We start from the raw sequence: 12,509 nt of genomic DNA, 5'->3' as shown, positions 1-12,509 counted from the left end.
GCTTCAAAGGGTGGAAGGGGAGGCAGTTGACACAGGGGAACAAGAAGGCAGGCAGGACAGAGCCCCAGCCCTCCATGACCCAGCCAGGGTGCTGGCCGCCTGCTCTGTGGAGGCTGTGCTCACCCCAGCTGCCCCCTCCTGTGCAGCCGGGCTTCTGCCACCTCCAAGGAGCACCTACCCTCCCTTCAAACAGTGTCCCCACTCCAGCCTGCATACTGGCTGGGGTCTGCGACTCAGGATGGCTCCTCTCCCTGGGACACTCCCCCTGCCTGTCCCCACCTTTCTCAGTGTCCTTCACCCCTGGAAGGCGACCCACCCTCCTCTCTCTCTCCTGTGGGCTGCAGGAAGGGTTCTGGCGAGTGACCTGATAGGACCTTGTGGGGCAGTGACGAGGCAGGCCCCTGCCGTGGCTCCCACACCCCACAGAGGTCGGGAATGTGGTCCTGGGGCTCAGGGGGCAGAGCGACCCGCACCAGCGTCCTGGCCTGAGGGGACTGCTACCATGCTCTGGATGCCAGTCTGTCCGAGTTGGAGGAGACGGGCGCTGAATGGCTCCAGAGGACCTGGGCTGGGGTCTTCACGGGGCGAAAGCCACGACAGAGTTGTGTACTGGCGAGGCACGGGCCCCGGGGCCTGGTCCGGCTCCTCCTTTCTCAGCAAGGAGAGGTCGGGGTCCCGAACACACGGGAGCACCGAGGTTCCACAGACCCTCCTTGTTGTGACCAGGAAGGTGGCCAAGGTCCCGGAGGCGCGAGTGGGAGATGCCACCGTGGGCCACCCCCCGGGTGTGAGCGGGCCACTCCTGGCTGTGACCTCACAGGGGCCAGCATTGTGAGGCACTTGAGCCAGCGGGGATTTAAGGCCCGGCCGAGGCCGGGAGCTTGTCCACAAGCACAGGAAGCTCTAGGCAGTGACCTGTGGGACTCCCGTAGTTAGCGCGTTTGGTGGTTGGTGGTTTGGTGGTTCTGGTTGCGGTCTCGGGTTGGTTCTTTGATTTGGGGCTTTCTGTTGGGCTTTGTTGTGTTAGTTCTGCTTGTGTTCTTTGCTTTGTTTGTTGTGTTTGTTTTTAGCCAGCGGCCTTAGTGGGCGTGGGGCCGAGGATGTCTAGAGAGAGCAGTGAGCGTAGCGGGGTGCGGAGGGTGTGGCGGGACCTCGCGGCCAGCTCCTCCTTGGAGGAAGCCCTCACGGGCCGCTATGAGCCCCTGGGGGTCGTCGGGCAGGGCAGCTTTGCCAAGGTCTTCCTGGCCCGACACATCCTGACGGGGACGAAGGTGGCCGTGAAAGTCCTGCGGAAGGGGGCGGGGGCCCCCTTGTCCTGGGTCTTGTCGGAGCTGGACATCATGAAGGGCTTGGAGCACCCGCACGTGGTGCAGCTGCTGGAGATCGTGCAGACCCCCGGCACTGCCTACGTGGTGATGGAGCACATGGCTGGGGGCCAGCTGGGCCAGCACATCCCGGAGGTCGTGGGCCTGTGGGAGGACGAGGCCCGCACGCTGTTCGGGCAGGTGGCCAGCGCCGTGGGCTACTGCCACGCGCAGGGCATTGCGCACCGGGACGTGAAGGCGGACAACGTGCTGCTGGATGCCGCGGGCCGCGCCAAGCTGTGCGACTTCGGCCTGGCCTGCAGGTTCAGGGCCGGAGAGAAGCTGGGCCTGCTCTGCGGCACCGTGGCCTACTGGGCCCCGGAGCTGCACCGGCGAGAGCCCTACGACGGCCCCGCGGTGGACGTCTGGAGCCTGGGTGTCCTCCTGGTCCTCATGCTCACGGGCTGCGTCCCGTTCACCGGGGACAGCTATGCGCAGGCCAAGGAGCAGGTGCTGCAGGCCAGGTACCACCTCCCGTTCCACCTGTCCGACGAGGCGCAAAGCCTGGTGTCCTGGATGCTGACCCTGGAGCCCGCGCACAGGCCCACGCTGCAGCAGATCCTGGGGCACCCGTGGCTGAGCCAGGATGGGGAACGCTGCCCGAGTCCTCCCGCTGAGCTGCTCCCCAAGCGCCCGGACACCTCCATCCTGCTGGCCATGCTGGACCTGGGCTACGGGCTGCAGGAGACCTGGGTGTCGGTGGCGACGCGCCAGTTCAACGAGGCCATGGCCACCTACCTCCTGCTGGGCCACCAGGAAACCCGGGGGGCGGGCTGCCAGGTGCGGCTGCAGATACCTGGGCAGCCACAGGTGGGCCCTTGCCCGTCCCTGTCCATCCCCTCCAGCTTGACTCTGGGCCCAAGGTGGGGCGTCAGCAGGCCGGCCATTCGCTCCTGGCCCCCCTCGGCCTGTGAGCAGCAGCAGCAGCAGCAGCAGCAGCAGCAGCCTGAGGAGCTCAAGCCTTCAGGGCAGGTGGGCAGCAGGAGAGCCAGCCTGCCCGCCATCATGCTGTGCAGCCTGTCGGCCAGCGTCCCTACTGCAGGCCCCACGGCCCCTCTGCCCGGGTCCTCCCAGGCCCTGGCACCGGATCCAAGCTCCAACTCCACCGAGCAACCCCCTGCTGGCACCAGGACCCCTGGCCTGAGCCGTGACACTGCCAGGGGATGGAGGGGAGTGTTCCGGGGGATGGCCACCTGTCTGGCGAGGCTGTGCTGCTGCGTGCAGGCCCCCAGGACCGGCTCCGGACGCTCCAACAGAGTGGCTCCCGCAGCTGGAGGGCCAGCGCCACCACCACCACCACCACCACCCAGGGACCCCCCGGGGCCTGCCCCCACCAGAGGTCAGGCCTTCAGAAGATTCTTCAAAAACAGAGTGGCTCCCGCAGCTGGAGGGCCAGCGCCACCACCACCACCACCACCCAGGGACCCCCCGGGGCCTGCCCCCACCAGAGGTCAGGCCCTCAGAAGATTCTTCAAAAACAGAGTGGCTCCCGCAGCTGGAGGGCCAGCGCCACCACCACCACCACCACCCAGGGACCCCCCGGGACCTGCCCCCACCAGAGGTCAGGCCTTCAGAAGATTCTTCAAAAACAGAGTGGCTCCCTGACTATCGCCCAGCTGAGACGCCCACGGAGCCAAGTAGGTGGAGCGGTGCTGCCTTTGGTCTCACGTGTGCCTCGATGAGTGTCATTTCAAAGGATGGATGGACACCCTCTGCCCTTGGGGGGTGCCACCAGGGTTAGGTCGACCGCGGTGCCACAGGGTGGGCGACTCTGACTCCTAGCCCCTCTCTGTGTCCACAGATAGGTGGCACGGGGTCTCCCTCACGAGGGCCAGCTGCTGGAGCGAGAAGTGCAACCTGCCCTGGCCGCCACCTCCCGGACCCCTCAGGCAGGAGGACACCTGAAGACACCCGGACACCAGTGGGCCCCTGCGCCCCACCCGGATCCCACGTCAGGGACTTCTCCTCGGACACGTGCCCCGGCCCTGCTCTCCTCTGCTCTCTCTCCCACCCTCTGGGGCAGAGATGCTTCCCAATAAGCTCTTCATCCATTCCCGAGTCCCACGGATCTTGGAATAAATTGGGTGCTCCGTGGGGATCAGCTGTTGCGTTCCTTGGCCGCCTCCTGGCAGCAGTGGGAGAGTGGGTGGTGGTGTCACAGTGGGGAAGGTGTAAGGGAGCAGGGACAGGGAGCCCTCCGGAGGTCCCCAAGGGCAACACGTGACCCAGAGTGGTCCCCGGGGAGGAGACTCTGACTGAGGGGAGGAGGCTGGGTGGGGGCGGGGAGAAAGGCAGACCTTGTGCCTGACCTGACACTGATGGAGCCCGGTCACCACATTCGGAAGGGAACCGTGGACAGGAGGAGCCAGGAGCCCAAGCCCATCCTGGGGTGACACCCAGATTGGCATGAGGAGGGTCCAGGGGCAGTCAGGGTAGAGCTGTGGGTGCCTCCCCCAGAGAGGCTTGGGGGCTGCTGCTTGCTCCCTCCTCTGAATGTACCTGCCAGGGGCTGGCTCTTGGCCTGGTGAAGCTTTATCCTCTCTAGGTCTTTGGCTGTGCGGGGCGGTCCCTGTGAGCGTCCTGACCCAGGGACGGGCCCTTCAGCCTGCCACCCTGAGCTCCCCAGGGCTGCTGAGCAGGGAGCCGGACCACCTGGCGGGGGAGCTGGGGCGCAGGTGTGGGCAGGGGAGGGTGTGTGGCCAGAGCCCCCAGCCCGCAGAGGTCGAGGGCTGGCTGGGAGGAGCCGTTTTCCGGGTCTAGTGTTCGGAGTGAACCTCTCAATTCCCATCCCTTCAACTCGGGGTGTGGGCTCTGCCCCCCTTTCTTTGCCATCTCCGTGGGGCTTCCATTTGACGTGGGTCAGAGATCCCAGTCTGATGTGAATGGAGGGCAGCCTCCCTTCCATCCTGTACTAGGTGCGGACCCCACCCCCTCCCCCTGGGTCTCTGATGTCACAGAGCCACCCGTGTGTTCCTGGTGGGTTTGGTACCGCAGACCCTCCACGGAGTCTTCTGAATTGGTCCCTTCCCCGTGGACAAGAATCGTGAGGCCAGCTTTTGTACTTGCCAGGAACAGACCTTTCCAGAGACCCTGTGTCTTCACCCATCTCTGAGTCCCTGCCTCAGGTCGTTCAGTCCACCACCAGGGACCCCTCTCGTGAAGGGCAGGTGCAGGGGAGACCGAGCCCCTTGCCTTTGGTTTCCCAGGGCCATGGTTGGAGGAGTGTGTTTCTCCAAAAGTGCTGCTGAGACTCCCCTCCTTTGAGGGTGTGGTGTTGTGGTCCTTCAGGAGGGTGAGGCCCTGGGGCCCTGGCTCCCCGAGGGGATGTGCGCCTCAGGGCTGGACCTCCTCTGGCCGGCAACTAGGCCCTGGTTCTACCCTCTGCACCACACGTGGTCGCGCTTGGTCTCAGGTGTGCTCATGCACACACCCACCCCCCCACCCCCCACACACAGAGACACACAGAGACAGACACAGACACAGACATGTCACGGAGGGCAAGGTGGTGACTGCCTTTCTACTTGTGGGTTGGGGAGGCCGAGCAGGGGCATTGCCAGTTCAAGACCTGCCTAGGCAAGGGTGTGAGATCCTTCGTCGAAGACACTAGAAAGGGCTGGGAAAGTGGCTCAGGAGTCGAGCGCTGGCCCCCGGGGCTTGGGCAGCCAGGTAGGGCCGCAGATGCATGGGCAGCCACAGGTGGGGCCTTTTCCGTCCCTGTCCGTCCCCTCCAGCTTGGCTCTGGGCCCAAGGTGGGGCGTCAACACGCCCGCCATTCACTCCTGGCCCCTCTCGGCCTGTGAGCAGCAGCAGCAGCATCAGCCTGAGGAGCACAAGCTTTCAGGGCAGGTCTCCATAACTAGAACCAAGGAGGAAAGAAGGGAGGAGAGCGGGGAAAGGGACTGAAGGGGTGAGCCCAGTCCTCGGCCCTTTCAGCCGTGTGGTGTGGGGACACGGCAACAAGGTCCCTCGCTGGAAGGAGAGAGCGAGACCTCCCTGGACACCCGGCCTCCTGGTGCCTGACACGTGGACGCCTCAGGTCCCAGAGGGGGGAGCGGTCAGTCTGTGGGTTCCAAAGGAGCCAGCCCAGGCTCTGTGGACAGAGCAGCGGAAGGGACCGGGGCATCAGGGACGCCTCCGTCTCTCTGCACCCCAGGATGGGCACCTGCTGGCCCTAGGGTTCTTGGCTGGCAGGTTCGGCCTTCATCCCTGGAAGGAGACCCACCCTCCTCTCTCTCTCCTGTGGGCTGCAGGAAGGGTGCTGGCGAGTGACCTGATAGGACCTTGTGGGGCAGTGATGAGGCAGGCGCCTGCCGTGGCTCCCACATCCCACAGAGGTCGGGAATGTGGTCCTGGGGCTCAGGGGGCAGAGCGACCCGCGACAGCGTCCTGGCGTGAGTGGACTGCTACCACTGTAAGGGTCCGGCGGAGCATCGGAGAAAGAGACCACACAAGAGACTGGCTCCATGCAATTGGCAAAAGGGGATTTATTAATTCAGCATGCTGAGGTTCCAGGCTCACTCAGGAAGATAGAGCAGCCCAGAGCCCAGAGCAGAGGTCAAGCAGAGCTTAAGTACACTTTTTCGAGAGGGCGGGGGGCTTTGCATACATCAGAACAAATCATCATGAGGCGCGGGAAAATTGAACAACAACTCCGAGACAGGATTAGTCCATTCATTGGCGGGAACAGTCTGGGCAGGGGTGATTGGTCACTCCTAAGCGGGGTACACATTTAAACTGATTGATTTGGGGGCCTAGATGCTTACGTGCCGAGCTACTTGGAGCCCTTAGCTATTAAACAACCAGGGGACCAGGAGAAATATTTACTGGGCAGTTCAGGTATTGTCCTAACAGCTACAGGGATTACAGGTTCCGGGGGTAGCAGAGGAATTTTAACAATACCTAGTCTTTACTTTTTAGCCCCGGCCTTGCCATTTAGAAACTTTACAATGCCCGGTCTTTTACACTTTAAGTCAGACTTTTGCAGCTTAGAATCAGCTTAGAAATTTTACCTTTACACCACGCTCTGGACGCCAGTCTGTCCGAGTTGGAGGAGACGGGCGCTGAATGGCTCCAGGGGACCTGGGCTGGGGTCTTCACGGGGCGAAAGCCACGACAGAGTTGTGTACTGGCGAGGCACGGGCCCCGGGGCCTGGTCCAGCTCCTCCTTTCTCAGCAAGGAGAGGTCGGGGTCCCCAACACACGGGAGCACCGAGGTTCCACAGACCCTCCTTGTTGTGACCAGGAAGGTGGCCAAGGTCCCGGAGGCGCGAGTGGGAGATGCCACCGTGGGCCACCCCCCGGGTGTGAGCGGGCCACTCCTGGCTGTGACCTCACAGGGGCCAGCATTGTGAGGGACTTGAGCCAGCGGGGATTTAAGGCCCGGCCGAGGCCGGGAGCTTGTCCACAAGCACAGGAAGCTCTAGGCAGTGACCTGTGGGACTCCCATAGTTAGCGCGTTTGGTGGTTGGTGGTTTGGTGGTTCTGGTTGCGGTCTCGGGTTGGTTCTTTGATTTGGGGCTTTCTGTTGGGCTTTGTTGTGTTAGTTCTGCTTGTGTTCTTTGCTTTGTTTGTTGTGTTTGTTTTTAGCCAGCGGCCTTAGTGGGCGTGGGGCCGAGGATGTCTAGAGAGAGCAGTGAGCATAGCGGGGTGTGGAGGGTGTGGCGGGACCTCGCGGCCAGCTCCTCCTTGGAGGAAGCCCTCACGGGCCGCTATGAGCCCCTGGGGGTCGTCGGGCAGGGCAGCTTTGCCAAGGTCTTCCTGGCCCGACACATCCTGACGGGGACGAAGGTGGCCGTGAAAGTCCTGCGGAAGGGGGCGGGGGCCCCCTTGTCCTGGGTCTTGTCGGAGCTGGACATCATGAAGGGCTTGGAGCACCCGCACGTGGTGCAGCTGCTGGAGATCGTGCAGACCCCCGGCACTGCCTACGTGGTGATGGAGCACATGGCTGGGGGCCAGCTGGGCCAGCACATCCCGGAGGTCGTGGGCCTGTGGGAGGACGAGGCCCGCACGCTGTTCGGGCAGGTGGCCAGCGCCGTGGGCTACTGCCACGCGCAGGGCATTGCGCACCGGGACGTGAAGGCGGACAACGTGCTGCTGGATGCCGCGGGCCGCGCCAAGCTGTGCGACTTCGGCCTGGCCTGCAGGTTCAGGGCCGGAGAGAAGCTGGGCCTGCTCTGCGGCACCGTGGCCTACTGGGCCCCGGAGCTGCACCGGCGAGAGCCCTACGACGGCCCCGCGGTGGACGTCTGGAGCCTGGGTGTCCTCCTGGTCCTCATGCTCACGGGCTGCGTCCCGTTCACCGGGGACAGCTATGCGCAGGCCAAGGAGCAGGTGCTGCAGGCCAGGTACCACCTCCCGTTCCACCTGTCCGACGAGGCGCAAAGCCTGGTGTCCTGGATGCTGACCCTGGAGCCCGCGCACAGGCCCACGCTGCAGCAGATCCTGGGGCACCCGTGGCTGAGCCAGGATGGGGAACGCTGCCCGAGTCCTCCCGCTGAGCTGCTCCCCAAGCGCCCGGACACCTCCATCCTGCTGGCCATGCTGGACCTGGGCTACGGGCTGCAGGAGACCTGGGTGTCGGTGGCGACGCGCCAGTTCAACGAGGCCATGGCCACCTACCTCCTGCTGGGCCACCAGGAAACCCGGGGGGCGGGCTGCCAGGTGCGGCTGCAGATACCTGGGCAGCCACAGGTGGGCCCTTGCCCGTCCCTGTCCATCCCCTCCAGCTTGACTCTGGGCCCAAGGTGGGGCGTCAGCAGGCCGGCCATTCGCTCCTGGCCCCCCTCGGCCTGTGAGCAGCAGCAGCAGCAGCAGCAGCAGCAGCAGCAGCCTGAGGAGCTCAAGCCTTCAGGGCAGGTGGGCAGCAGGAGAGCCAGCCTGCCCGCCATCATGCTGTGCAGCCTGTCGGCCAGCGTCCCTACTGCAGGCCCCACGGCCCCTCTGCCCGGGTCCTCCCAGGCCCTGGCACCGGATCCAAGCTCCAACTCCACCGAGCAACCCCCTGCTGGCACCAGGACCCCTGGCCTGAGCCGTGACACTGCCAGGGGATGGAGGGGAGTGTTCCGGGGGATGGCCACCTGTCTGGCGAGGCTGTGCTGCTGCGTGCAGGCCCCCAGGACCGGCTCCGGACGCTCCAACAGAGTGGCTCCCGCAGCTGGAGGGCCAGCGCCACCACCACCACCACCACCCAGGGACCCCCCGGGGCCTGCCCCCACCAGAGGTCAGGCCCTCAGAAGATTCTTCAAAAACAGAGTGGCTCCCGCAGCTGGAGGGCCCGTGCCACCACCACCACCACCACCCAGGGACCCCCCGGGGCCTGCCCCCACCAGAGGTCAGGCCTTCAGAAGATTCTTCAAAAACAGAGTGGCTCCCGCAGCTGGAGGGCCAGCGCTACCACCACCACCACCACCCAGGGACCCCCCGGGACCTGCCCCCACCAGAGGGCAGGCCTTCAGAAGATTCTTCAGAAACAGAGTGGCTCCCTGACTATCGCCCAGCTGAGACGCCCACGGAGCCACGTAGGTGGAGCGGTGCTGCCTTTGGTCTCACGTGTGCCTTGATGAGTGTCATTTCAGAGGATGGATGGACACCCTCTGCCCTTGGGGGGTGCCACCAGGGTTAGGTCGACCGCGGTGCCACAGGGTGGGCGACTCTGACTCCTAGTCCTTCTCTGTGTCCACAGCCAGGTGGCACGGGGTCTCCCTCACGAGGGCCAGCTGCTGGAGTGAGAAGTGCAACCTGCCCTGGCCGCCGCCTTTCGGACCCCTCAGGCAGGAGGACACCTGAAGACAGCCGGACACCAGTGGGCCCCTGCGCCCCACCCGGATCCCACGTCAGGGACTTCTCCTCGTACACGTGCCCCGGCCCTGCTCTCCTCTGCTCTCTCTCCCACCCTCTGGGGCAGAGATGCTTCCCTATAAGCTCTTCATCCATTCCCGAGTCCCACGGATCTTGGAATAAATTGGGTGCTCCGTGGGGATCAGCTGTTGCGTTCCTTGGCCGCCTCCTGGCAGCAGTGGGAGAGTGGGTGGTGGTGTCACAGTGGGGAAGGTGTAACGGAGCAGTGACCACAGAGCCCTCTGGAGGTCCCCAAGGGCAACACGTGACCCAGAGTGGTCCCAGGGGAGGAGACTCTGACTGAGGGGAGGAGGCTGGGTGGGGGGCGGGGAGAAAGGCAGACCTTGTGCCTGACCTGACACTGATGGTGCCCGGTCACCACATTCGGAAGTGAACCATGGACAGGAGGAGCCACCGGCCCAAGCCCATCCTGGGTTGACACCCAGATTGGCATGAGGAGGGCCCCGTGTCACAGATTCCGGGGGCAGTCAGGGTAGAGCTGTGGGTGCCTCCCCTAGAGAGGCTTGGGGGCTGCTGCTTGCTCCCTCCTCTGAATGTACCTGCCAGGGGCTGGCTCTTGGCCTGGTGAAGCTTTATCCTCTCTAGGTCTTTGGCTGTGCGGGACCGTCCCTGTGAGCGTCCTGACCCAGGGACGGGCCCTTCAGCCTGCCACCCCGAGCTCCCCAGGGCTGCTGAGCAGGGAGCAGGACCACCTGGCGGGGGAGCTGGGGCGCAGGTGTGGGCAGGGGAGGGTGTGTGGCCAGAGCCCCCAGCCCGCAGGAGTGGAGGGCTGGCTGGGAGGAGCTGTTTTCTGGGTCTAGTGTTTGGAGTGAACCTTTCAATTCCCATCCCTTCAACTCGGGGTGTGGGCTCTGTCCCCCTTTCTTTGCCATCTCTGTGGGGTTTCCATTTGACGTGGGTCAGAGATCCCAGTCTGATGTGAATGGAGGGCAGCCTCCCTTCCATCCTGTACTAGGTGCGGACCCCACCCCCTCCCCCTGGGTCTCTGATGTCACAGAGCCACCCGTGTGTTCCTGGTGGGTTTGGTACCGCAGACCCTCCACGGAGTCTTCTGAATTGGTCCCTTCCCCGTGGACAAGAATCGTGAGGCCAGCTTTTGTACTTGCCAGGAACAGACCTTTCCAGAGAACCTGTGTCTTCACCCATCTCTGGGTCCCTGCCTAAGGTCGTTCAGTCCACCACCAGGGACTCCTCTCGTGAAGGGCAGGTGCAGGGGAGACCGAGCCCCTTGCCTTTGGTTTCCCAGGGCCGTGGTTGGAGGAGTGTGTTTCTCCAAAAGTGCTGCTGAGACTCCCCTCCCTTTGAGGGTGTGGTGTTGTGGTCCTTCAGGAGGGTGATTGCCACAGTCCAGCTGGAGCAACATAAGGGGGGGGCGGATGAGCAACTTGTGAAGATTGATACATAACTTAATTGACATAATGTAGACACAGTCGTCAGTCATTAAGGAATCTATCATATTAATGGTCCCTGGCTTTACTTCTCAAACCACTCCCTCTGGCACAATGCCAGGTGTCATCTTGACTTGCTTATGGACCCTATCAGGTGAGGCCCTGTGGCCTTGGCTCCCTGAGGGGATGTGCGCCCCAGGGCTGGAACTGGTCTTCATCTAGGGGTGGGCCTTGAGCTGCCCTGAATTCCAAGGGGTGGGGAGCACTGAGCAGACATCCTGAGTGGCCTGGGGACAGGAGGCATCAGGGTGATGTATGGCCAGAGGCATAGTGTGGAGGGGTGGGGGAGGGCAGGAGCTGCTTTCCAGGCCTGCTCCAGGTCCCCAGGTCCCAGGGTGCCTTCTTCGGCCCTGCATGTGTGCACTGAGAGCCATCGGGCAGCTGGCACCTGGTTCTGATGAGCCTGAGGAGTGTCTAAGGGCTCAGCAATGGCAGGCCTTGCCTGGGCTGGGGGGCAGCTGCCCCTTCTCCTCCTCCTTGGTCCAAGCTCAGTTCAGATCTGAGGAGCAGGGCACCTCTGCAGGACCCAGCTGGGAACCAGGGGATCGACTTGAGTTGCAGAGATGGTTAAAGGTGCCCAGGGGGCTCTGGGTTGGACAGTGACACCATCCCCATCTCACCATGGAATACTCCTATTTTTGTTATCAGAAAAAAATCAGGCAAGTGGCGCCTTTTACAAGATTTGCGCCCCATTAATAAAGCTATGCGCCCGCTGGGAGCACTACAGCCAGGCATTCCCACACCAGCGGCCATCCCCAAAAACTATTGTAAAATGGTTATTGACTTAAAAGATTGCTTTTTTACCATTCCTTTACATCCTGAGGATAGACCCTATTTTGCTTTTAGTCTCCCTCGCATTAATTTCCAGGGCCCTATGCAGAGATTTCAATGGAAGGTTCTTCCCCAAGGTATGGCCAACAGCCCTAGTCTTTGCCAAGGGCAGTAGACCCTGTGAGAGAGCGATGGCCACAAATTTATATTTTACATTATATGGATGATTTGTTAATTGCTGCACCTAATACCCATGACCTTAATAATTGTTACTTGGACCTTTACAAAGCCCTCACTACCTTGGGACTACAGATAGCTCCTGATAAGGTTCAAACACAGGACCCTTATACCTATTTGGGCCTTAAACTTCAAGATAATCAGATCCAAATTCCTAAAATACAACTACGTGTGGACCATCTTCACACCCTTAATGATTTTCAAAAATTACTGGGGGATATTCAATGGCTAAGACCATATTTAAAATTACCCACTTGTGTACTTTTGCCCCTTAATGATATTTTGAGAGGTGATTCCCACCCCTCCTACCCTCGAAAGCTTACTCCCGAGGCACGACAGGCATTAAACCAAGTCACAGAAGCCACTGTCCAACAGTTTGTTACACAGATTTCCTATAACCCTCCTCTGGTTCTGGTTATTTTACACACTCCTCATACACCCACAGGAATATTTTGGCAGCGGGATCCACATTTTAAAAATAAAGGCTGCCCCTGGCTTTGGGTCCATCTACCCACCACATCCTCCAAGGTTATGACTGTTTATCCTGCTCAGGTAGCTTCTGTTATTATCAAAGGTCGCTGGCTTTCTCGACAACATTTTGGCAAAGACCCTGATAATATTTTAATTCCATACACTAAGGACCAACCCCAATTTTCACTGCAGATGGGGGATGAATGGGGTACTGCCCTATCAGGCTTCTTGGGAACAACTGATAACCACCTCCCCAATGACCCCCTTTGACATTTTGCCCAATTACATCTGTTTATTTTTCCCAAAATTACTCAAAAGGGTCCCATTCCTCAAGCCCTTGCTGTCTTTACAGACGGCTCCA

The 12,509-nt window shown here is 61.8% G+C and overlaps 2 protein-coding genes across 2 annotated transcripts; both read left to right on the top strand.

Moving 5' to 3' along the window:
- Nucleotides 1-1,100: 1,100 nt before the first annotated feature.
- On the top strand, nucleotides 1,101-5,267 carry LOC308654764 (sperm motility kinase 2B-like; the record flags this gene model as incomplete). Its single annotated transcript, XM_081304412.1, has 4 exons — nucleotides 1,101-2,814; nucleotides 2,897-3,001; nucleotides 3,910-4,039; nucleotides 5,096-5,267. 4 exons carry the CDS (start codon nucleotides 1,101-1,103, stop codon nucleotides 5,265-5,267), a joined length of 2,121 nt encoding a protein of 706 aa, XP_081160538.1.
- A 1,713-nt stretch (nucleotides 5,268-6,980) lies between these two features.
- On the top strand, nucleotides 6,981-9,149 carry LOC308654763 (sperm motility kinase 2B-like; the record flags this gene model as incomplete). Its single annotated transcript, XM_081304411.1, has 3 exons — nucleotides 6,981-8,694; nucleotides 8,777-8,881; nucleotides 9,046-9,149. The coding sequence occupies 3 exons, from the start codon at nucleotides 6,981-6,983 to the stop codon at nucleotides 9,147-9,149; spliced, it is 1,923 nt and encodes a 640-aa protein (XP_081160537.1).
- Between the last annotated feature and the right edge of the window lie 3,360 nt (nucleotides 9,150-12,509).

This window comes from Spermophilus citellus (assembly GCF_964194105.1).
Source record: "Spermophilus citellus genome assembly, chromosome: 8".
Taxonomy (NCBI): domain Eukaryota; kingdom Metazoa; phylum Chordata; class Mammalia; order Rodentia; family Sciuridae; genus Spermophilus; species Spermophilus citellus.
The sequence above is the reverse complement of the archived record's forward strand: the minus strand, read 5'-3'. Positions and strand labels throughout refer to the sequence as shown.